General features: G+C 39.4%; 2 protein-coding genes across 5 annotated transcripts; one reads left to right on the top strand and one right to left on the bottom strand.

Annotated features, from left to right (window-relative positions):
• The first annotated feature begins 622 nt into the window (after positions 1–622).
• Positions 623–20,422, top strand: arhgap17b (Rho GTPase activating protein 17b). 4 transcript variants are annotated; one of them, XM_011478220.4, is made up of 21 exons: positions 623–1,003; positions 4,743–4,782; positions 10,404–10,508; positions 10,719–10,795; positions 10,918–11,029; positions 11,298–11,374; positions 11,516–11,618; positions 12,480–12,548; positions 12,668–12,749; positions 13,690–13,817; positions 14,406–14,517; positions 14,609–14,690; positions 14,783–14,863; positions 15,363–15,476; positions 15,552–15,643; positions 15,767–15,902; positions 16,667–16,942; positions 17,492–17,601; positions 17,682–18,080; positions 18,866–18,917; positions 19,374–20,422. In XM_011478220.4, exons 1-20 carry the CDS (start codon positions 951–953, stop codon positions 18,871–18,873), a joined length of 2,256 nt encoding a protein of 751 aa, XP_011476522.2. In that variant the 5' UTR covers positions 623–950; the 3' UTR covers positions 18,874–18,917; positions 19,374–20,422. The 4 variants fall into 4 exon arrangements, with proteins under 4 accessions (XP_011476522.2, XP_078807006.1, XP_011476521.2 ...); XM_078950880.1 differs by lacking the exon at positions 16,667–16,942; XM_011478219.4 differs by lacking the exon at positions 18,866–18,917.
• Positions 20,405–25,606, bottom strand: slc5a11 (solute carrier family 5 member 11). Its single transcript, XM_023957584.2, has 16 exons — positions 25,447–25,606; positions 24,991–25,128; positions 24,726–24,797; positions 24,531–24,635; positions 24,401–24,460; positions 24,218–24,322; positions 24,031–24,136; positions 23,866–23,946; positions 23,579–23,784; positions 22,629–22,764; positions 22,247–22,354; positions 22,020–22,170; positions 21,634–21,802; positions 21,352–21,567; positions 21,063–21,192; positions 20,405–20,989 (listed from the first exon to the last, which is right to left on the bottom strand). Exons 2-16 carry the CDS (start codon positions 25,126–25,128, stop codon positions 20,757–20,759), a joined length of 2,016 nt encoding a protein of 671 aa, XP_023813352.1. The 5' UTR covers positions 25,447–25,606; the 3' UTR covers positions 20,405–20,756.
• Between the last annotated feature and the right edge of the window lie 169 nt (positions 25,607–25,775).

The following is a 25,775-nucleotide window of genomic DNA, read 5'->3' as shown; positions in this document are numbered from 1 at the left end:
ACCATGTCAAACGGATTCTTATTTTTTGTTTCTTTTTACTTCATTTGTGGATGTAAAATCCTAAAACAATCTGAAAATCAACCTGATTTCCTTTATTCAAAAACTGTAATAAGAGCCACACCATTTTGTCAAATAAAATTCGATATTTATGAGTATAAAGTTACAAATAATGGATACAAAGTTTTTCTTTTATTTCAAAAGAAGCGAACATTTTGCTGGTCAGGCTGCCGTGACATAGAATGTCCACTTGGGGGCAGCAGATACCTGCCAGGGTTTAACGTCAATTTATGTCCTTAGTTATTGCGTTTTTTATTATTGTTTTCAGCGTTTCATTATTCATGGAAGGCCTAACAGGGACCATAACACCCAGGCCCCAACGCGCATTTGGAGGCCCTTCATCTGGAGCCAGTGTGGAGAAACATCTGATTTATTAGCTGACAGACAAAAGTTATAGTAAATAGAGATAAACAATCCAATGTTTAGAGTGTGTTTTGCGCTCCAAATTCATTAATTTTATTTTTTAAATATTTATTTGTTGCTTTAAGTGTTAACATGTGGCCAGAAGAGGAGTAGAAGGACCCCACACTACAGTCAGAAACGTTTTTTTTCCCCTCGCAAAGATATCACATGTCACCAGCAGGCCATGCGTTTTACAGTCGGGAAGTGGAGCTACTTCCTTCTTCCTACCTCACTGAAGCGCTCTCTGGCAGACCGCCTGACTGTCGTGGCAATGGGGAAGCCTGACAGGGTCTGTTTCCACTGCTGACTTGACGCAGCGCCAGCGGGACCGACACCGACCAGCGGGATTCGCTCTGTTTCTACGCGCAAAGGTGTTAAGGGTGACGGACGCTCGTTTTCTGGCGCTATGTCTGCGGCGCAGCGCAACAGTCGGCTGTAGGGCGGATGATCGACAACTTTTCGACACTTGAAGGATCAGCTGTGAGGACAACATGAAGAAGCAGTTTAACCGTGTGAGGCAGCTCGCCAGCCAGACTGTTGGCAGGTGGGTGTTTGTTTGTTTTAAAGGATTTCTTCATGTTCTGGTCATTGGTTTTTGGTGCTGTATGCCCAGATTTGCTGTCCTTAATTCTTTTTTTTTTTTTTTTACTGTCTTGGTGTGGGCGGTGTCTGAGGGGATTGGCCGCATTACTTAAAGAATTACCTGAAAAGGTTATTATGGTTTAAAGAATAAAAGGCTCCATTAAAAAAAAGTCTCAGAGTTAACCTTTTACTTGATGGAAATGTTTAATAGTTTTAAATCATAAAAATATATGTTTGATCTTTAAAATCTTTCCAAGTGGGTTTGTTCAGTATGTTTTAAGGTATTGTACTTCTGAATCCCCCAGTTTTCCTTTTTATTCTTTCTTAGGTCATTTTCTTTAGCGAATTATCCAGAAAACCCACATAAACTCACTTTATAAAGTATGACTAAACTCAAGATTAGAGAGATCTCCTTTCTTTTGGGTTCCTCTTCCTGCCATGGCTCTGTTCTCCATCAGCAACCACCACTTGGGAACTCTCTGTATATCTCTCACTCAGTCAGTGAATCGATCTCCAGATGGACTTTCTGCCTCAAAACCTTGTAGGCTGTAACCATGGATTCCTCGCAGACATCGCCCTAGTGTTGTGCAAGAGCAGTAAAGATCAGCTATGCAGACTGACAGCCTGCTTTCTCAAAGGCAAAAGTGCATGTGAGCACACTCCCTCCCCAGATTATGGTTAAAAAGTTCAAAAACACAAGGATGCCTGTCAAGCTTTTAAAAGAACATGCAGCTAACAGCCGCTGAGTATGCAACTGTCACCAAGCGAGTTGCTTTCTTGGTCAACACCATAAACCATTGTAAAGGTATAAATAACCTTTGTAACAAACTAAATGCACGAATGCATGAAATGAAACTAACCAAGGCTGGCCATTAAAGCAGAACTGGACACTCTGTTATGATTTGTCCGTTTCTGTTTGGGAAGCCTGCACCAGTTTTTGCAGTGAGCATTTCTGCAGCTCATAAAGACAGGGCTGCCACAGGGAAATATATGGATTTTTTTAAGATCCTCTTTGAGTTAATTTAGTTACAGATATATCTGATTCAAATCTTGCAACATACTGGCAAAGGGTTTTTAAATATGACTTGATTCTTTTTTCAAACTAAGCTAATGTATCTAGTTTCTGAGTTTCAGCATTGTGTGGATCCATTGTTAGAAACGATAACTATCAGACGACTGCTTCACTTAGGTTAAATCAATGCTAATTCACTCTTGAATATTGCTTATGTAGCTTTTTTTCTTCAGAGGTGAACCTTTTAAGCTGGATGTGTAACACTACTATGTAGACCTCTGTGTTGTTTTTTTTTATTTTGGCTGCAGCACAGTATAAATCAAAAGTCTGCACTCATGTTTGCATGATTTCTGCATGAGGAAAACCGGTTTGAATCTCAGATCACACTGTACAGACTTTCCATGGAGATCTTGTTCCCTTTGTTTTAATTTAGCACTAAATGCTGAAAGCAGGTCCTGAGTTTTGGCAACAATACGGTTACTTTGAAAAACAGAAGGGGTTTTTCAATAAAAACAGGAGGGGATCAGGAGGAAGCCAATCACAAATAAGCTTTTGTTCACTAGCATCTGTTTTCAACGAATCTCTCCATCCCATTGTTGGTCATCTATTTAAGCTATCAGAGGAACAGTGATTGAATCGGTTAACAAAACAAAAAGGTGTTTCAACAAACATAACTAGATCTATGGTTGTGTCTTAATTCACTCACTGCTCCCTGGTTAGCGCACTATATAACCACCGAATCTATAAATACAACTCCAGGGCCAATTTTAGAAGAGGTCTTTGCGAAAAAAACACGTGTGCATTGAAGCCCGTTTGGAATAAATGTATTTCAATGTCAAAAATCATCCGACTTTTCCTCATCAGAACTCAGAAACAGTCTTCGTCAAACGCTCATATTTATTAGGGTTTTACTTAATTAAAAAAAATGAAGTGAGCATGGTGTCTGTTTTGCCTTAAAATCCTGGGCACGGGATAGTCTCACACTAATAATAAGTAATAGGTGGACCTTTTTGTGCAATACGCAGACTAATTTGTGAAACAAATCAAATCAGTGCAATAAGTGAATTAATATGAGAGTAGTCATTTTCTATTTTCTTTTTCTTTCCGTGTTTGCTTTAAAACTTACCTTAAATAGTACTATAACATAGTGTTATCATGTTTTTTTTCTGAAAACGCGATTGTAATTTTTGTTGTGCATGTAACATGTCACAATGACAATAAAGCCTATTCTATACTAAATATTCTTTTAGGGAGAGTAGTGAGGGAATTTGGATGCAGCCTCAGTGTAAAAGTATGTCTGTCCCTGTAATATTCCAATGGAGACTGAACTTTACAACAGAAACAAACATATTTACAGTCTTGTACTGTATTGTACATCAGTAGTTTATTTTATATTAGACTTAAACTAAGCGCAGTTATTTGATTGGACAGCTGACCATCAAATCCTCATCCATTGATGGCGTTAATGTGTGAGGAAAGCCTGTTTTTCTCATTTGGCTTCTCTTTCAAATAAGTTATGGTTTAGTGACATCATATCCAGTCAAAACAGTGTTGACCAGTCAGCTAACAAGTTAAAACCTATCTTTACTTGCTGTCCATCTCTTAAATGGTTGTTGGTTACATTAAATAGCTGTAATTCTATTGATTGTTAACCCTAGTCCAATGATCACCTCCTGCTGATTAAATGTAGTTTCTGCATGAGCTAGTCACGTACTACTGCTTCATCTAATGCTTTTCATTTATTCAGCTGTTTTTTTTTCCTGCTTAAACATTTGAAGCTTGATCTCCTTGAACACGTTCTCAGTGTTGGGTGAATCTTTTCTTCTTAGCTGTGAATCCATTTGCCGGTAGCTTTTTAATGTTTGACTGCCTTAATTCAAGCACCTGCTTGCAGACTGAGCTAAGGACTGCAGACGCCCAGAGGTGTTGTCAATAAAAAGATATTTATGGCTCAGGTGAGGTAATCACAAACTGTGGAGGGTGTAATATAAAGATCCTACACCAGCATTATGTCATAGCATCTACATTGGAAAGGGTTAATTGATCCCTGCGAGTTAGAGTGGAATTGCCCTGCTGAGGATACACAGGAGGTCTGCAGACACATCACACGGCTGTTTTTGTTCCACACGGGCAGGGCGGGTGCTCTTTTGCTCTGCGTGGGGAACTCGTGAAGCTCGCAGAGCACATAGGCCCGCCCTGAAAGTTCACACAGATATCTGAAGCTGCTCCAGGTGCATTCAGGTGACTTTTTTGAATTTTTTGATGGGCTGCTGTTTTGCTTCCAAACGGGCTGTGCGTTTTAGACACCGGCCTCCATGAAAAACGCACACACCTTGCAGTGTTGCCATAACAAACAGTGGGGGTGATGACTCATGAAAAAGAGCATTTTTCTGAAAGGATAGAGGAATTTGACAGCTTCATTGCAGCTATTCACACATACATAATGAGCATCTGTATTCAAATGATATTCAGTGTTTCATCAATCATTCACCTCCAAACAAAAATTCAATTGAATTTCTAATATATTTATTGATTTATTTTTTTTATGGTCAAATATGCTATTCTGTTTTTTGTGCATGTACACATAACTCTGCATAGACATGCTGTTAAAATCTTTGTCTGGATTATTTGTCAAAAGCAGGTTTGTGGCTGTTGTCTGTGGTTGATTGGTGGGTTTTTTTCTCCACAGAGCTGAGAAAACAGAGGTCCTGAGTGATGATCTCCTTCAGGTAAATACCACATTCTAGTATCATTGTTTATCAGCTGTCATCATGTCTTTCTATCTGTTGTCATGTGGTAAATCACAGCTAAAAACTGATTTTAATTCTAAAAAATTGTCATGGCAACATTTTAAGAGAATACTATTAAGGAACCAGCTTTTAGTATGACATCACAGCAGCGCCTATCAGCCGCATGCCGCATAATGAGACACATAACAGCATGTAAGCAGCGTTTTCAGTTACGCTAAAATAACAGTTTTAAAAAATAAACAGTTGCACTCTTTTTTCTGTTTGATAACACAAGAATTGTTGCTTTATATTTGTCTGCGGCTCATCTGTTGCTTCATTCCTACTTTGTTTACGTCGGCTACGGTGGCCGTTTTGGTTCAGTTGTTCCGCTCTGAGGACGGATTGTAATCAGAATGAGAAATTACATAACGAACCGAAGCTCAATCCGATTGGAAACGAATCGAGACCACCTCCAAAAAATGGGTCCGAGAGTGGTTCCTGGACCCGGAGCAGGGTCCGCTTGGGTGTATTCAGATAGAAAGTTTGTTCCGGATTATTGGGGAAACGAACTCTGGTTCCCTTAAACCGAACCAAATGTATCCAGTCTGAATACACTCTTAGAGTCAAATTTTGTTTTTTTTTCCAATGAAAGCAATTTAAAGTTCATATAGGTGTTGTTAATAAGAAATAATATGCAAAGGTTGTGTCCGAATTTCCTCACTACTTATAGGGCGTTTGCCATTTTGCAAAAAACTAGTGTGCATCAACTAACTAGATATATATAGACTGCAATGCATTGCGTTAGAATCATTTGTCATTTGAAAAAAACTGTACTCAACTGTACTTTTCTTTGATAAATTATCCAAGTTTTCATCATCAGAACTCAGTGGATTCGTCAATAGTCTTCATAAAATGTTCATAATAATTAGGCATTGACTTTCACAAATGGGTGACGTCATTTTCTGCGAAAAAAAAACATCTACGATAATGTGTCCAAATTGCATTAAATCCAGGCCATTAGCTAGTCATGCACTATGTAGTATTAAAAGTCTCCACTCCGATCATCTTTTGATTTATTGTAAAAGTGTTCCCAGTGGTCTTTTAATTATGATTTATGCTGTTTTTAGCCAAAAACCTGGGTCGTTTTCTAGGACATAATTTCTGCAGAGTGGCAATAGTTCATTAGAAATTCCGCCTGCGAGTTGTGCAGAGTAAGCTAGTCCCTATTTCCCGTCATCCATCTGTTTACACACTCATACATGGATCCAGTTGTCTCCAAGGGTATGCAAAATAATGGGCAGAGCAGGGAGCTTGTGGGTTGCCGTTGTAAGTTCTACATCAGAGCAAGCTTTTTCCGACAGCTTTTTTTCATCTGCTCCTCATTTACAGCGATTGGAATAAAGACATACTCAGAAATGCAATTTTGAGCTTAATTTTCTTTTTATATGTCCTCTATCATGAGAAAAATACCTTGAGAACATCAAGGTATTTGATGTATGATGTTCATCAGAGTGGGGCTCTCTGTGGATTAGTGAAGGAATTCAGACACAGCCAAACTGTACATGAAATTTAGTTGTATGGCTCATTCTTTGAAGGACTTCTGCTTGGTTGTTTTACCTTCAGCAACACTCCACCAGCTCATGGAGAACCATCTTGGGGTTTTCTGCTCAAAGCAGTCCCGAATTCACGTTGAAAATTCATTGTTGGGTGTGCTGTTGGGGGATGGGGAAAGTTTGGCTCCTAAAGCTATGAGATCACCCTAAGAAAAGTGTGTGAATAAATATGTAAGAGGCCAAGGAAGACAGAGAACCCTCACAGAGGAGAGGAGTTTTTTGCTAGAGGGTGCATAAAGGTGACAAAGGGAAGGAAAAAGATTCATTTACTCCCAGCAACTGTTTTTATGACACACCAAAGTGAACTATGAACTTGCAAAGAATAAACAGCACAAATGATTACTTGCAAAAATATTTTTATGAAACACTTTTGGTGCTTTTTAACCATGACTAGTGGTTAGTTTTTTCTTGACATACTGCATCATGCAGATGGCAGAAAGAGACCCGAACTTTCGGCTTAGGTGCTGGACGACAGGAGCTTTGTGCTGCGTTAGACATTCCTTAAACTCCAACTATCAGTGTGGAATGCGATTGTCAGGAGATCCTGGATGAGGTCTGAATGCTTTTTTTGGCAAGTTTTCCCTGTCAGAATATGTTTCTATAAAACAAAATAAACTTTAAAAAATCCTCCAGTTGTTAGTTTTTGGTCTAGGTACTATCATCTCTGTAAAATGTGTAATCTTTTTTGGTAGGTCTGTCCTTTTTTTATTTTTTTTCCTGCTGTCCCCGCCCCTCCAGCTCTCTGAACTCCCAGCGGTGCAACATGAAATTTAAAGCTATGGTTTCCATGCTGTCATAGTTGTTTTTCTCTTCAATTTTCCACTGTTCTTGTCATAGAGTAAGGCGTTTATCTTGTTTGGACAGATCCTGCTTCACTTGTGACGGTGGTCAGACTGACATGTATCATTGCCTGACAAGCTGGGATGGATTCCATAGATGATTATCTGAATATAACTAAGGATAACCTCACTAGATATAACTCTGCAATCTGATATTGTGGCAATTCTCTTCGACACGATGGGCCAAACTGCTGTTTATTGTTAATTTAGAATATTACATACTGATCCAAAACTCTATACCAAATATACCCTGCAGTAGACTGTGAAGATTGTTTAATGACTGTTTTTTTGTTCGGCTGTTTTTTTGTGTTTCGATTGATTTTGGGTTATTTAGCAAGGATGCTCCTTGTAGCAGATAGAAGTGAACCAAGCCACAATCTCCCTGCTCTGCTCCATTTTGATGCATCTACTTGTAGACAAATAGATTCCTGTACGTCTTTGTTTTTTTATCATCCGAGCTGGTATCTGACCCAGAACTGTACAGCTGGATAGCTCCAATATTGCTCGCCATTTTTGATGCACCAATAATGTTATGTTGGGGTTTTGAGGGTCTGGAAGCTAAGAGGAGAGCATGTAAAGAGATGATTGATGGGAAATGGGGGCGGGATTACATCCACCAGTCCTGCATAAAACTCAGAGGTGAATTCCTAATGAACTCCTACTGCTGCTCTGCAGAAACTATGTCCTAGAAAACGTCACAGGTTTTAATCATTATTAAAAGACCGTTAGGAACGCTTTGAAAATAGATGGTAAGATGATCGGGTGGGACTTTAACTTCAAAACTTCTCCCTTATATCCACCTTCCTTAAATCTATGGTCTTCCTCTCAGTCTACTCCCTGCATCCTTTACCAGGATCATAACTCTGAATGTATCCAAAGCATATTTAACTGGCTTCCCTGCATTTTATCTCTAAAATGTGTATTATGAGCAAAGCCTCTGATTTTACTTCTTTTACTTCTGGTCTAAAAGCTTGCTCATTATTCAATAGGTGGAGTGTGTCGAGCTGTTTTCTTTCATTTCTTTGTCACAAAGCCAACTGCCCTGCTGTGGAAATAGCAAGCTCCAAAAGGCCAGTCAGAAAATGTTTCTTTACTGATTTAAGCCTCATTTACTGATTTAAGCCTCAAAAATATCCAATGGAAACAAACAACATGTAGATAGCAGACTTTTCCATAACTCACTAATGCATTTCTCTTTCCTTTAGACCACTGCGAAACTGCGTTTCTTCAGTTTTTTGCTCAATCATCACCAAACTGCTAACCCAGTTAACCGCTTTGTCATCTACAGACTATCCAGTCTGCCAAAACAAAAGCAAAAGGCAAAGCCCACATGCGTGACTCACTTAACTCTCTGCGTTTTTTTGCCGGTTGTCTTTTCACTCCAGTCATGTAAAGAAAAGTCTACAGTTAGTTTGCAGTTTCTAACACTTTGGACAAGTCAATATGTGCCAGTCTGTGCTCGGCTTTTCTCAACCTCTGTTTTCAACTCCTTAACTGCAATTTGTCAGGATTTTTCCTCTCCTTTTTTCTGCACTATCTTCCTGTATCTATGGGTGTGTACACATGCCTCTATGCTTCTGTTATTAAGATTAACTCTTAGAGAAGTCTTTTATCTCTGGAAAAAAACGCTGCTGAGTCTTATTTCTTTTCTTTTTTTTCTTTGGATTTGGGAGGGGGAAACAGAGGTTGTGCAGTGATATTGCAAGTTTCTGCTAAAAAAAACTAAATATTTTTGTGTAATGTTGTTAAAATGATAAATAACCCTTTTATAATGGAAAAAAACACATTAAAGTGTGAGGTAAATGTGTAAGCATCATTTTGAGCCCACATCTTTGACATTCAAATAAGAAAATAATTATTTAGATATTAAAAGCATCAGTAAATTTGTATCTTTCCCACTTTGGAAAACCGTGAATCTAGTCAAACCAGTCCTACACAGAGCCAGACTTCCACGCATTTGTCAAAGTTGGAAATCCGTTGAAAGTTGACTAAATTCAATCTGAAATCAGTCCAACACATGGCTGATGGGAGGAGAAGTGTCTGTCAGATGCTGCTAAGGGAACAGAGAATTATTGAGGATAAAAGGAAAGGAAGAAGATTGGATCTGACAGCAAAGACGATTTCAGGGCACAGCTGGATGTTTACACTAAAACAGGAAAAGGAAGTAAATATTTATAACAAGAAAACTAATTCTGTGCCAAGCACTTTATAATACATTTGACTATAAATTTAGCATAGTTTAAAGTTGATTACTAAGATTTGTAATTCTGAAATTTGAATATCCAATAACTAATTTCACTTGAAATAATATTTCATAGCATTTAAATAAAAATGTACAACAAAATCTGAAGAAAGCGCAATTACAACAGAAGATATTCCAAGTGTTAGGCATTGTTTTGCTGGTAATAATAAATTAAATATTTCTATATATATCTGTGTATTCCCACTCTTTTTCTCCTAAGTTAAATAGATAATTATTTTTTATTATTAGCCTTCATGTAATACAACAAAATCAGCATACAATGGAAAAATAAATCCAAAATAACATTTGATTATAGGATGTAATAGGATTATAGATTTGAATAAATCTGAAGTGTTGCGCAATTTAAAAAAAAAAATATAAAAATGTGAAAACCAAGCCAGAAGAATTATTTCTATAATGCAGCATTTTTTAATTGCTTGTCGTCAGGCTCTGCATGTTTTGCATGTTTCCTTGTTCCGACATACCTGATTCAAATAACGGGGACACTATCAGGCTATCAGATGTGCTGGAGTATATGAGCATGTAAAGCATGCAGGGGAAGATCGACTGGCGACCAAGACTTAAAACAACTCTTCCTGCTTCAGAGTTTGTCCTCTGGGTCTGCAATCAACTCATTTCATTTTGTGTTATCTATCTAAAAACAACTAAATATTACAATCCATTATATTGTCATGGCTGACAATTCCATCAGTGTTTTGTTGTTGTTGAAGAACAAACTACATTTAGGTTTATCTCTTAGTGACAAAAGAAAAGTGTTGAAACAAATGGAAGCTTGTTCAGCATATTTTGATTTGTGGGACTCACCAGATTTTCATCGTTCACACAAGAAGACTGATTGGTCATGGTTTCCTGTTCTGCTTGCTCTGAATTCTTTAAAAGGTTTTTATACATTTTTTGTGAACGCAGATTGAGAAGCGGATGGAGCTGGTCCGTTTGGCATCGCACTCCGTGCACAAAAGGCTGGTGTCCTGTATGCAGGGTGGCGTGGGCATAGAAGCTGAGAGGAGACACGTAAGAAGTCCTCTGTTTCAGTATCAACTGCTCCTGTCCACCTTTAGCTGCGACTACCAGTCTTTGTTGTGATAATTTCCTTCTTTGCAGTTCAAATAATTAATAACTATGATATTGACATTATAATTTTGTTAGAAAAATACTAAAAAAGCTTTCTTAATAAAGTCCAAAGCAAACTTTCTTTAAAGCTGGTTTTGCTGGGTTTTGCAGAAAAAGCTGCCACTGATGGCTTTGTCTCAGGCCATGCTGGACGGAGGTAGTTCACTAGGAGACGATGGCTTGATTGGGTACGATTTAATTACTTTCAAAATACAGATATTTAGCCTTTTTTATTTACAATTGGATGAATACATTTCCTCTTGAGTATTTGTGGTGAATGTCATATTTGCTTTTTTTTCTGCATGCGCAGCAAGATGATGGAACTTTGCGGAGATAAAGAAAAGCTGTTAGCAAATGAACTGGTGCAGCACGAAGTGCAGATTGAAAAAGAAATTCTGGATCCTCTTAATCAACTAGCAGAGGTAAGAAAACGATGCATATTGCATTTTAGTTACTCACTTCAGAGTATAAAGCTAAAAGAAAGAGTGCTTTTGCTCATTTATTATTCTACTAACATGTGCAGGACATGTTGGTAGGTGTTTTCATCATCTTTATTGCTTTTGGCACCAAGTTGTTTTTATAACCATTCAGCCAATGGTGACAAAATGTTCCCACAGCAAAGTTGCATCCACTCTTTTAGTTGCATGTGCTTTCATGCAGTTCTCACTGTCTTCACTGTTTATCCCGCAGGAAGAGATTCCCAATATACTCAAGCAGAGGAAGCAACTTGCTAAACTGGTTCTTGATTATGACTCAGCAAAGGCGAGGTACATTTGATGTCTAAAATATGAAATCCTGTTTGTGTGAGATTTAATTGGATTTAGTTCCAGATTTAATTGTTTTTTTTGTTTTTTACTGCGGTTGAGTCTTTCTTATGCTGAAAATGTGCATATTCTTTTGGCCTTTAGATACAAGGCAGCAAAGTCCAACAACAGTCAGGCCATGGCAGGAAAACTTGAGCCACTCAAAGACGAGATGGACGAAGCTCTTAATAAAGTGGAGATATGCAAGGTAAACATTAAACTGTTTATTTTTCCTTCAACCCAGTTTGAGTTACTTATAGATTAGTATTAGCCTTCATTTTGCAAGAGAACTGTGACATCCTTTGTTCAGGAGTGTACATTTCTCAGCCCTGTTCGGAAAATATGTCTGGAGAAGCTGGTTTAGCTGGCTTAGAACTGGCTCATCCTAAACCACTCCTGTTGGTTGTGGTGGTAATTTTGAGTGTAAAACATAACATTGGACTGGAAGCATACATTTGTCAGAAATGTAACTGTAGATGTTAAATATACCATAAAACAACACTTTGTTCTGTTAAATACCAAACAAACAGATTTTTAATGTCATGAAATGTGGGGTTTCTGAGAAAATAAACGGCTTTTTCTTTGGTCTGATTTGTAACATCATCCACCAACTGGTTTGCTAAGTGTTGGAAAATATGTATAAAATTTTAAGAAATTCAATTTTTGAGCTATTTTTATGTTAACTTTTTTGTTGTTTTCAAGTTACAAACTATTTTTTTTTAAACTTGAAAATTCCCTCTATTGACCTGAAACACATGAAATTAAACTATTTTTTGACCCAAATATTATTCAGATTCAGTTTAGAGACGGGTTGTTAAATTAAAACTGGGTTACTGTTTGCAAGTTTTTGATTTAAATCATATTTTCATTAAACTGCTATCCAAATGGTTGCAAAGGAGGCCTTTTACCAGCTTCAGTCCTGTCATGCAATTCACGTGTTTAAGATTCAGTAATCAAAGATCACTGCTTTAAAAAAAAAGATCACTGCTTTTCCATTTTAAGCTTATTTTTTTATTAAAAGTTATCAAAAATTTGTTGAATCAAACCCTTTCTTTTACTTTTCCTGCAGGACCAGCTCTCTGCTGACCTATACAACTTTGCTTCTAAAGAGGGAGACTATGCACGCTATTTTGTGATGGTAAGAGCCACTCGGTTTACCGTGAATTTATTAAAATTAAGAAATGATAAGGACATGTCAGCATTTAACTATGTATACCAAAGTTTTATACATGCATCTGTCTGTCTTTTGTGTGGCAGCTGTTAGAGGCTCAGGCGGATTATCATAGGAAGTCTCTGGCAGCTCTGGAGGCAGCTATGCCAGACATCCAAAAAAAACAAGGTGAGTAACAGATTTATAGACTACGCAAACAAACAGAACACAGAGAAGCAGCTGTTTAAAACTGCTGGATTTGTCACTTATTGCAGAATTACATGTTTTCTGATAATATGAATCAGAAAGCAGAATTATTCATTAATACAACATTTTCTTGAGCTTATAGTCCCAAAAAAGGAGAAGTTTGAGAAATGAACTTAAATTTTGATTATTGATTTTGTAGATTGCATTTATTTTAACTGTTGTAGATTATTAGTTTGTTGAATGACTAAGTTAATGCCAAACATTGAGAGTTGAGAGTTCACTGAGATGAATAGTTTCAAATTCAACTCTAAAAGACAGGAGAATTCAATGATATCTACATTGGGGCAATCAGAACACCCCCACTACTGGGCTTTACAAGTAGATGCTATTTTTTTTAATGTTTTTTCTTTTGGGCACTGTGGATTGGAGCCACAAAACTCACTAATGTTCATTTTTGTCTAAAGGTTAATTCTTACCTGTTTTGGTTTGTTTTGATGCAACGTTGCAAAGCCAAGTTCTGCTGCTTGTTTTTTTAGCAGGTGTGTCTTGGTAGCTGTTCTCGACGCCTGGAACGACTGAAACATTCTAAAACATTTTAACTCTTTCGTTTAATGTTTCAAGATTTTAGATAATTGGAAAAAATCTTATAAATCATTCAAATCGATGGCTACCAATTACCATCAAAAGCATTTTAGATGTTTCCTTTATTTCATCAGGTTAACTAACAGCTGTAATTCTGCAGACCAACGATGGCTCAAATTTCGTCCACATTTTATCTTTTGTGGCTGGTCATGGGATAATTTTCTTCTATTGATGAGATGCATTTAACTCAAGTTCTAGAAAAATAATCAAAATGTGTTGTGCATGAAATGCAGAAAGCATGAGACGATCCTCACTCATTGAAAATGCTCCTTTCACCCAGACTCCTTGACAGAAAAGCCGGCATTTGGCACCGCTTTGGAGGAGCACCTGAAACGAACCAACCGGGACATCGCTCTGCCCATAGAGGCCTGTGTCATGATGCTGCTGGAAACCGGAATGAAAGAGGAGGTGTGTTGTGAGTGAAGTCGGGGGGGGGGGGAAGAGAAATTGATTTAAATTAGTTCAAACTTGATGGCTAATGGACCTGGATTTGGTAATACATTTGTCATCATAAAATTTAAACGCTGCTGTCTGTGTGAGCTGGAAGCAGATGTGAGCTCTATGTCTTAAAAGAAACAACTGCATGTACAGTTTGGAAACATCTGTGGCCAAGTTGCGGTCAAGGCTGTTTCTTCCCTGCGGAAAATAAAATCTGGTTGTCTGTAGACATCTGCTACCCATTAGCATGTTCCCTGCTGAACTCTTTAAATGTAGCAATCTCACCGGACTCCCTGTGGAGTTTGATGGAAGGCTTTTTGCAAAGAACACCAAAGTTTGTTCTTTTTTTAATTTGAAGAACACCAAACGGTTGTGTGCCTTGTGTAGTCATCCTGAAAGAGACACCGCTTTGTTTTCAAAAAATCAATTCCTCTCTTGATTTAGCATTTAGTTCTCCTTTCCCGATTTAAAACTATACCCACTTCTTTATTTTTATTTAGCAAACTAACAGTTTTACCTGCCACTTATGTCACATTGCGCTCCACATGTTTCCAACAGGGCCTCTTCAGGATCGCAGCTGGAGCTTCAAAGCTGAAGAAGTTGAAAGCAGCTTTGGACTGCTCCACCTCCCAGCTTGAGGAGTTTTACTGCGATCCCCACGCTGTCGCTGGTATAACTTCCCCTAAAAAAAAAAAATTTAATCCATGAGAGGTGAATCCTTCCTCCAGATACTTATCTCATAGCATTTTCTGCTAATACAGGAGCCCTCAAGTCCTACCTAAGGGAACTTCCTGAACCTCTAATGACATTTGGCTTGTATGAGGAGTGGGTACAAGCGTCAAGGTAAGAAAGCACACATCCACTAATATCCAATTTAAAGAATCCTAACTTACTTTTGGTAATTACATCTAGTTAAATAATTTCTGTGCTTTCAGCTTTACTGATAGTGACAAGAGGCTTCAGTCATTGTGGACAACATGTAGCCGAATGCCAGAGAACCACAAAGCCAACTTCAGGTACTGTTATCATCACAGCAACAGTTTGATTTTTCATTCATATGAATGCAGAAGTGTAATTTAATGACTTTTTTTTTTTTTATTAAAGTTCACGATACCAGTAGGTTTGAGTGATTTTTATCTTGCGTGAAATTCTTAAGACAGTTTTTTTTCTCTTTCCACTTCTGTTCTGACTGAGTTTTATTCATGCTGTAGTTTTTGCATATCTGTCCATGTATGCATTTGCCACCAAAAAGCATAAAAACATCATTACAAGCCAGTTGTAATTTGACTTGACTTGTCTACTGAACACAAAATGTATTGAGACCTGTGTTTTTAAGGATTAGAGACATGGAAACATGGGCAAGTAAAAACCAATTTAAATCCCATTTAAACTATAATTTGCTTTAAAAACAATCTAGATTAAATTGTGATGGAAGAAAAACAGTCACTGTAATAAAGATTTAATTTGAATTAGATCCTATTTAGGCTGTTAATCAAATGTGTTTTCTGCTTACAGATACCTGGTGAAGTTTCTAGCAAGGCTGGCTCAGGACAGTGATGTGAATAAAATGACTCCCAGCAACATTGCCATAGTTCTAGGGCCCAATTTGCTCTGGTCGAAGACAGAAGGGTAAGAATAGAATAAATTGTTGATCTTTTTTATGAGCTGTTCAGTTTGCTGATTTCTAAATCGGGTTGTTACCAGGACGCTGGCAGAGATGGCGGCCGCTACGTCTGTCCATGTGGTGTCAATCATTGAGCCCATTATCCAACATGCAGATTGGTTCTTTCCTGAGGGTAAACCATTTTATGTGTGACGTACTTTTCTGTGTTTCTCAAATAGAAAAATAATACACCAAGTTTATTGATTTAAAATATCGCAAGAAATATAAAATTTCTATTTTCTTCTGTTTCCTGCAGAGGTGAACTTTAATGTTACTGGCATGTTCAACAAATCCTCACACCCAGCAACTCCAGACCCTGAACCCAACCTGGACAGGAAGCGCCCCGGCAGCATGGGGCTGGACGGGGACAGTCACGCCCCGCGTAAAGACAGGTATCTGTCTCGCCCCAACCTCAGCCTGCCCCTGTCCCTCTCATCTCGTCCAAAGACAGTGAGCAGGCAGGAGTCGCGGGGCCTGGCAGTGTCGGCCTTTTACCTAGTGGCCGACGAGTCCATCACAGTCACAGAAACACCCACTGAAGATCTGCCCTGCCCAGACTTCAAAGCTGCTCCGTAGCTTAATGTTATTAGTTCTCTTGAATATAATTAAAAGAAGGGATTATGGGATTTGTGCTTTAATTCTTTTCATTCTTGTGGGCAGGTTCATTGAAAAATAATTGTTTAAGTCAATTTTGGTACGAGCTGTGATGAAATATTTCTCTTTCAGGTAGTTTTTAAAAGCCCTTTAAGAACTATTGGGATATTTTTGTCTGTTTCTCTTCTGTGACCCTTCTGTACTTCTATGTTTTGTCCTCAATTTCTAATTAAAATGTAGGTCACGCTGTGGGCTGTTGGTTGTATGTTTATTTGTGGGCTTCATGTGTTGCATTTTGTTTGCCGTTGCTCTCTGCAGCACTGCTGCATTGCAAAGTTGTGTTTCGAAGGTGACTGTCATGTGGTTTTATATCCTTTTTGGGTTCTTCTTTCTGGTTTCACTAAACTCAGGAAGTAGCTTTTTTTTTTTGTCTGGTGCAGATCTTACTCTGCTGTTGTTGGGTTTTTTGTTTTGTTTTGATTTGTCTCTCTCGGGTCTCCGTCATTCTGTCTCATGGTTCTGTCCCCTCCTGAACTCTGTCCCCTTTCCCCCCCCTTCGTAGCCCTGCTCTTAAACACCCGGAGCCCGCTCCACGCAGAGCCAACACTGTAAATAAGAAGCAGTCACCACTAACCTCACCCATCCTCCAACACCCACCCGTCCTTCTGGAAGCAGGGGCTCCTCCCCAGCTCGAGCCACAAACTCAGATGGCCACTCCAGAGGTCGAGCAGCCTGGGCTGAGCAGTGGTGGTTCTGGGGGAGGGGCTCTAGGGGGTGGGTTCCACATAGCCGCAGTACATCCTCAGGTTGTAACCCAGCTCAGCGCAGAGGACAGCAGGTAAGGAGTGAGCTGAGGTCGCAGCCGTTCTCAACCGTCCGCTTGCAGCCGATCAACCAATCCGGAGGCCGCCCACCTTCTCTGTTCTCCCAGTCTTTGATTGACTCCCCAGTTCACAGTTCTGGACCTAAGGAAAATGACCTTTTCAAAGTGCACACTCTTAAATTCAGCTTTATTAATTAAAGCAAAAATAATCACATGATGCTTTGTTTGTGTGATCACTCATCTCCACTGTTGTAGCTGATGATTATCTGTTTCAAAGATCCTTCCTGCCTGCTTTTTTGTATCATTGTGTTTGTGTGTTTGACTGCTTTGTGGACTTGACTTGGCATGCAACACTGAAACTGTTCAGCATATATGCATTCATGATTTTGCATCTTGTTCCTTATTCTACTGTGACTCACATCAAGTCATTTTTTGTGCTGAAATGAAAATATAGCTTTTTGATGATTAATCGTGCATGAATCTGATGTTTTTTTTTGTTTTTTGTTTTGCTGTGTAAATGATGAATAACACAGTTTAACATTTGGTTCTGTTGTATTTTCACAGCCTAACTCGGGAGTTTACGACAACCCCACCTATGCAGAGAAATGGTTCAGCCCATCTTGTAGTAGGGATGAGTGGGTCAAAAGGACCCAGTCCTCACATGGTCCGCAGAGGTAAGCAAATCATTCTCATTTAAGTTGAACATCAATGGTTGCAATTTTTTGTCACTTTACTCAAATGTTTTGTTTCAAAGGCACCAAAAAGCAAGCCCCGGCCCCACCCCCAACCAAACAGACAACCCACGTAGCTTCTCAGTCCACTAACACCCAGATACCCAGTTCTCCACACCCCACCACACCTCGTCGCAACCTCAGCAAAGACGCCATCCAAGCCCCGAGCCATCCACCACCACAGCCCCCTCCGGTCCACCAGCCTCAAGAAGATCCAGAGCCCTCTCCCCCCTCCTCACCAATGCCTCCTGACACTCTTCCTCACGACGGGTCACTTCCTTCGTACCCCTCTGGCTCCCTGCCTCGCCCCTCAAGGCCAGCTCCGAAACCTCGAATGCGACCCAGCATGCCCCCACCCCCACAGCCCCCAGGAATTGAGACTGGTAATGGTGTCTGCAGCTCTTCCTCCAAGATCATAACAGGTATACCACTCTTTCTGCAGAGTTACAGCCGTGTAACCCTTGTGCTATCTTAGATGACCCCACCATTGGATGGACACCAGTGAAGATCACAAATCATTGAAGAAAAAAGGTTCAGCGCACTGTCTAGTGGGTCTAGATGACCCCACTCCCAATGTTAAAGTGCCTAGGATAGCACAAGGGTTAAAGACGTAAAAACAGGTTTGAAAAAGTTTTCCCATCACATTTTTTGTAGTCTTTGTTCTTCCCACATTTGAATTTTAACTAATGACAATAGTGATGGTAAAGCCCCACTCCGATAATCTTTGATCTATTTTAAAGCGTTTGCAGTGTCTTTTTTTTAACTATGATTGTTGTTTTTAGCCACAATAAAAAAAAACTGTGTTGTTCACCAGGACATAGTTTCTGCAGAGTGGCAGTAGTTCAGTAGAAATTTGCATCTCGAGTTGTGGGCAGGACTGTTGCCGGGGAGTAAGCCTGCCCCCTTCCCCATCATCTATTTTCGTTAATGGGAAAGTGTTTAAAGTTCGAGCTGCAAATCCAGTAAAAATAAACCTGCTGTGTTTGTTAAACCTGATTTTTTTTGTGTGTGAGGAAGTTCCAGCAGGAGAAGTCCCTTTAGCTCATCCGTCGTCTTCACTTCAGTATCTAGTGATTTCAGCTTCCTCTCGGGGCGCTGCTGTATTTAGAGCTCTGTTTCCTCTGGTTTAACTGTTTCGAAGCGTGCCGCTCTCTTCAATGTAACTCTGGTGATCTGTTGCATGACAGGAAATATGTAAATATTGCAGATGTCTGAGCTGTGGGCCTGTCTGTAAGATGAGCTTTGCAAGGCGGGTAATGGTAAGGATTGGATTGGCTGGTGCATGGGCTTTGCTGCTGCATCAGCTGCATGTTTGTGTGTCTGTGTAAGGGGGCAAAAAAGTCTTCTGTGTGTAACACGTGTCACTATATAATGTGTGTGTGTAGAGTAACTTGTGTGTTTTTAGCAGCTAACACTTAGATGTGGTGACTAACATGAGCTTCCAACTGCCATTTCATTCTCTGCAGCATCGGCGTGCATTCATGTGTATAAAAAGCTGAAAGTTCAAAACACCAAGGAAAAAAAAATAAAAATTTAAGCAGCTCTAGCACTGAAAGCATCAGAATGTGATGCCTTACTAGTTGTATTTGGTTAGATTCAATCAGAAAGCAATCCTTGGTGTCTTACTGAGTGTGGTGGCATGTTTGCAGTGGTGTTTCCAGCTTTTTTTTGGATTTCCCTGAGTGCTGACTGGCGTTCTGAACTGTCCTGTGCAGACGGAGGTCTGGTGATAAAGGCGATTGGAAGAAGTCTCATCCCCCAGGTGCTCATGGAAAAGAAGGACTCTGCTGGTCAAGAGTCTGCATCCCACTTAGCTCCAAACCCAGAGCCTTCCAGACCAGCAGAAAGCACTGCTCTGTGAAGACACACCCAGCTGGTCCAGATCAGAAGAACGCAAAAGGGAACAGTTGGAACCACGTGATACCAAATAATATTGCCCTTTTGCCTGCTATACTGACTTCAACCAGGAAGTCTGCCATTACTTTTAAAACAAGATTTCTTATTAAACTGTCCTAACTCCATGTATTATTGAGTTGTATGAGATAAATCTTCAACAAGCATGGCTAAAGAAACCATGAAGACCTCAACAACAAAGCAGCTGGAAAAAACTTTACACCCTAGACTTTTTCCTATTTCTTTTCAAAGTTTTACTATCAATTTAAAAACATTTAATCAAAACAATTTATTTTTGCATATTTAAATCTGAATCTTATTATGTCAGGTATGTTTTTAGACCCCTTTTTAATTGTGACTTTCTGCAGCAGAAATTTGTAAAGTTGGACATTTTGGCAGAAAAAAAAGTATTTATCTGAAACTAATTCAGGTTTAAGTTCTACTTAAGGAGTTTTCACCTCTTCATTTGCCAAGATGTGAGTATGAGCCAAAGAAGGAAAAGTTCAATTTCAGAAAAGCTCAGCACAGTTTTGGTTGATCAACTATTTTTGCAATTTATGTGCAATATTAAAATTCTATTGTCTTTCATTGGTGACTATTGGTGCTGTGGATGGCATCGCCATCTCCAGCAACTATATAATATCAGAGCTAGTAATTAGAAGGGGTGGGATTTGTTTGTGTTTTTGTGATTTAAGTGATTTTATGTAATTTCTACTTCTGTTGATTTATAAGTATATATGTTGTTTTCCCTTTTTTTTAAGATGGGGCTATTTTTCATACAAATTTGACTGCTTTTGTAAAGGATCACATTCACTTGAAGTTACAGCTTTGACCAAAAAGAGAAAAAAATAAATATTTGTGGTTATTTTTATTGCAGTTTTGTCTTTAAAAAATAAAAAATCTGTTTTTTCTTTATTCCTAACAACAAAGTATTATAATTTCTTAAATATTTGACATGCTGCAGGTATGTTTTTTAGATCGATCTCTGAATATGACTACAATTTTGGGGGGATACATTTTGTAGATCATCAAAACTCAAGAATTGTGACAAGTACATATACAGTTTAGAACTAAACAATTCTACAGTTTGAATGAACTTTTCAAATACATTTTAAAAAACAAAAAAAATAACTAATGATTTATGTCCAAAGTATTCATGTCAGATGTGCACACCACCCATGCGTTGGAGTGCTGCCACCTCACTGTCATGCCCAGTAACCAATGATAAAGGCGGTCACAGAGAAGCAAATAATGAGGTTAACATTCATAATGTATTGTAGGGTGGGCTTTTCCTCCAAACTGCAGATATTCTTCTCAAGTGCAGGAGGGGTCACGGGTTTATTGTCTCCTTGTCTGCGTCTCTCCATTCCACACAGCCAGTAGAGGACAGCCATCCCCCTAGACTGACTGCTGGTGCTTGACATGGACGAAGCAGAGCCTGAAGATAAAAAATGTGTTTAGGGGGTTGTTCAAGGTCAAAATGGAAAGGAGTCACAAGTTCCAGAACTCACTGGGCCTGTGCTCAGCTGTGTGTTCATTACTCCTCTCTGGCTCTTTGGCGTTTGACTGAGAGATGACTTCCTCTAACTTTTCCTTAGGCTTCACCGCGTCAAACCTTGTGAACCACGTCAGCCGACTTATCTGTCAAAAAAAAGTTTCCAGAGCTCTTACAGAATACATTCTTGCAATAAATCACAAAGCTTTGATGACATCTAGTGGTGCTGCATGGTTGCAGCGGAGCGAATTGATTTGAGGCAAAGCCTATGATTTAGTGTTGATTGAACCTGACAGACGTTTTACCTGCTCTGGTCTCGGTTCCTCTGTCGCCAGGCTGACTACCACCACCACGGAAAGGGTGATGACAGACAGCAGGATGGAGAAGTAGAGGTAATGGACGTACTTCAACACTCCAGGCCTGGTGTCCTCCTCATAACATGGGGGAGTGGGGTAGATGAAGTCCAGTAACATGCGTAGACAACCTACTGCAAGACCAATAACCAGCCCCCAGAATGCCCCCTGCAGCACAAATAAATCACATTAAAAAAAAAAAAAAAGTCAAAGTTAAATGGTCTGCCAGCGTACTTTCTCATTAGCTCTCTTCCAGAAGCAACCCATGAGGAAGATGATGGAGATGGGGGGCTGCAGGTATGTGCTGATGGATTGGATGTAGATGAAGAGCTGGCCACCCTGACTGGCCTGGACGACGGGAATCCACAGAACAGATACCACCACCAACACAAGCACAAAAACCCTGCGGCACAGAAACAGATTAAATGATTTTGAAGACTAAATAATGCAGTTCAGATCTGTGCAAAAAAGGAAACATAAGACAGATGATGTCACTGGAAATAAGATTTAATGGCCACCACAATTTTTTAAATCCAAATGGAAAAACGTTTATGTTTAATTGAGGAAATGTGGTCCTCAGCCATGTGTTTCTGGTTTTGCCTGCTCCTGTGGTCACAAACCTGCCCACAATCATGAGCTCCCATTCGGAAGCCTCAGATCTGAAGCTCTTCCACAGGTCCAAGGTAAAAATGGTGCTAGAGCTGTTAAAGATTGAAGTTAGCGATGACATGAGGGCTGCGATCATCACGGCCATCATCAGACCCCGCAGGCCTGGAAACATTGACGTACATATTTGCATGAGAACCGTTGAGCCTGCGGTCATTTCTTAAAGGAAAATGGATCTTACCAGAAGGCAGCAGCTCCATCACCAGTTTGGCATAAGCAATATCTGAACAACCCACAGAGTTGCCACAAATTTGATTGCAAAGGTCGGGGTCTGCACACGCCACTTCATCTACGTCATAGACACAGAATTATACAATGTTTTACTTACGTTTTTAAAATCAACTACTTTCCATGTGTTCCAAAGTGTCCAGTAAATTAAAATACACTTTTAGGAAATGTACTATGATCACATTGATCTGTTTTTGGTCAACACAGCCTTTTTTTCTGTTGTGAGTTTTAGAACTTCACTGTTTTGTACTTTAGGGTGCCATTAAACTGTCTAATGAGGTAAATGTTTAAATGCAATGACTGATTTAATAGGGGGAAAAAAATCATCACTGCACCTGTGTAGAGAATTCTGCTGATCATGCCAGGGAGCATAACGGCAAAGAAAGGCAGGATTTTGAGGTACGAAGCCAGGAGGGAGCCACCTTTAGCGTGGCTCAGGTTCTTGGCGGCCAGGGAGCGCTGCACAATGACCTGCAAAGAATCCCAACTGAAGCTGACTCGCAGTTATCCCAAAGATCATTTTGTTAAGTTAATAATTAATCCTAGTGTTTAGCAGTATTTGATTTTATGTTAAAAATTGTGTTTTTATTGTAATTATGGATGGCAACCGTGATGAGTTGAATTTCCGTTATCAGTTTATTGCCTTGATAAGACAGTAACAAACTACCTGCGTCTTCCTGTCTCAATCAGGCTGGCAGTTTCTGTTATTGTATAATGGAAATTTTTGAACTCTCAAAAGAGCAAAACGTTGCAAATTTTTAGGCTGGGGACTTTCCACTCTTTCTTTTAAGGGAAGAGTTAACTTCTCAGAAAATAAAACATGATCAAGCAAAAACAACATCAAAAAACAAACTCAAAATAGGTCATGTAATCATTTGCCTGACAGAATGATGGAAAAAAACAACCAAATGAGTAAATAACTCTCTTTAATCCAGGAATTCGCATTGCCTAAATGTAAAGGTTTAAAGACCCACTCCAATAAAAATCCTATTTTTGCTTTTGTAGACATGTTCTTGTAGCATTTCTCTCATGATGGAGGACATGTACAAAGAAAATTAAGATTAAAATGCATTTCTGAGAATTTCTTTAATCAAATCGTTGTGAATCATGTCCCAGAAAACTACAGATGTTTTGGATTTTGCCTAAAATGGCATAATCCTAATAAAAAGACCGCTGGGAACCATTTGAAAATAGTTCAAAAGGTGATCAGAGTGGGACTTTAAACACACCCTTATTGTTCTGTACAAAGAACTTTTTAAATGTATTCTTAAAATAATTATTTCACCTGATCAGAGCACCAGTACCACATGGAAGGGATGGACATGCCGATGATGACACCAGGCCAAGGCAGGTCAGAGTTCACCGGGTCTCTGAATATGTGGAAGGCATCTTCTCTGGGAATGCCACAGGTTGAGTTTGGGACACGAAATAAAGGAACTGCTTGGCTGTATCCCTCCATCAAAGCGCCCCAGCCTCCAACCTCAACAAAGCCTGAAGACCAAAGATATAAGATTTGGACAAAGTATTACAGAACAAGGCCCAGAGGTGACGACCACTCCGCGTCTGACTTACTGAAGCCCATGAGCGTGAGAGCTCCTGCCAGCATGATGGCAGTTTGAGCTGCATCTGTGTAGATGACGGCAGCCAAACCACCTAAACACACAAAACGTGGAAGGGAAACAGCTTTGAAATCTCCTGCTGCAGATCTTGAACATTTACTTTAAGATGAATGGTCACCTGCTACTGTGTAAAGGGCCGTTATTACCAGCAGCAGCACTATAGCAAGATAAATGTTCCATTGCAAGGCAAGCTGAATGAACAAAGCGCCCGCGTACATGTCTACCTGCAAGAAAGCAGAGAAGCTTCACTTCTTTTGTTTACACGGCGCAAACCAGCAGAGGATGGACTCTCATTTGAACCGTACCGATATTTTTGTGAAGATGTAAATGAACAAGGACAAAACAGCTAAAGATAAATGTGTTCTTTTCCCACCGAACCGCCTCTGCAGATATTCTGGCATGGTCGTCACCTGTGGAAACAAGATTCAAAAGTATCATGTGATATCAAATCCTGTGTGCAGGGATGACGGTTTATCTGTGGAACTTACCCCAGATGAAATGTAAATTGGCAGGAATAGCCAGCCCAGAAGCAGCACCATCAGCATGCCCTGGTGATGAGCAGACGCCGCTTCAAAAAAAGTTACCATTTGTTAGTTTTATCTTACTTTATTAACTTACATTCCATTCGTAGGCAATCGCTCCAATTCCTGCTGCAGCTCCTGAACCAGCCAGACCAATAAAGTGTCCACTGCCAATGTTGCTGGCAAACAGTGAAGCTCCAACCTGAGTATAGATCAAAAGTTTGAGGTCGCAGTCATTTTAAGATCTCTAAAAAGGAATGAGATCTGTGTTTGTTTGGACAGTACCACTTACAGGCCACCAGGTCATACTTTTTCCAGCCAAGAAGTATCCATCCACGGTGCTGCGCTTTGTCCTCCACATAGACTGGTAAATTTATTTAAAAAACAAAACAAAACAAAAAAAAGGTTAAACAACCTCTTTAGGAATATTCCTACTATGTAACCATTCTTATACTAACTTAGAATCAAGATTACTGTATATTTTTTGACTGTATTTCCACCAAATGTTAATTTTTATTATCATTTTTTAAAACTGGACAGATCTCAGTTTGTCTTACCCAGAAGCCAACAGCTAGCACCAGGATGAAGTAGATTACCAGGACCACTATGTCCACAGTGACCAGGGTGCTACTGCCCACTGAGGAGGGTGTTGGAGTGATCGCCATGCTGGTCTCTTGGGGACCAGCTGTAAACATCTGCAACACATTCAGAAGACAGAAGAAAATAAGGCTAACTTTCAATTTTGTCCAAATTTGTCTTTTACTTTAACTTGTAAAGCAAAAAGGAAAACTTTAACCCCTTTTGACCAATATTTGTTTCTCCACAAATTAATAAAAAGCTGGCCTGAGTTGCTCACATGGCAACATACATCATCTATAAACGTTTACTTCCTTATTTTGTCAAAAGGACAAAATAAATTTTTAATGCAGCAATAAAAACAAAGTCCAAAAATAACACAAAATTTCCAAAATCTAAATTCGTTTTGATTGCACAACCATACAGAACAAACTTACCTCTTAAAAGGTTGTCAATCTCTGTATTGTTCCACCTGAGATGCCTCGAACAATCCAGCATGCCACACGTTAGAGGAAGTAATTCCCAGGCATCTGGCGCTTGTCTAGGATCCTTTTAACACAACAAGAGATCAAACTCCACTTTCCACGTGTGTACTACAACGCTTGGTTAAAATGTCAGGGATTTATTACTATTCACGGGAAGGGGTTTTCTACTTCCGGTGAAATGGCTAAATGATTACCAGATATTGTTTGAACTGATCCAAACAATAAGAAAAATGTGTATGTGAAGAGATCAAATTAGGAGAAAATGAAGAACTTTGAAAAAA

Source organism: Oryzias latipes, chromosome 8, assembly GCF_053564925.1.
Source record: "Oryzias latipes strain Hd-rR chromosome 8, Olatipes_Hd-rR_3.1".
NCBI lineage: Eukaryota > Metazoa > Chordata > Actinopteri > Beloniformes > Adrianichthyidae > Oryzias > Oryzias latipes.
The sequence above is the reverse complement of the archived record's forward strand: the minus strand, read 5'-3'. Positions and strand labels throughout refer to the sequence as shown.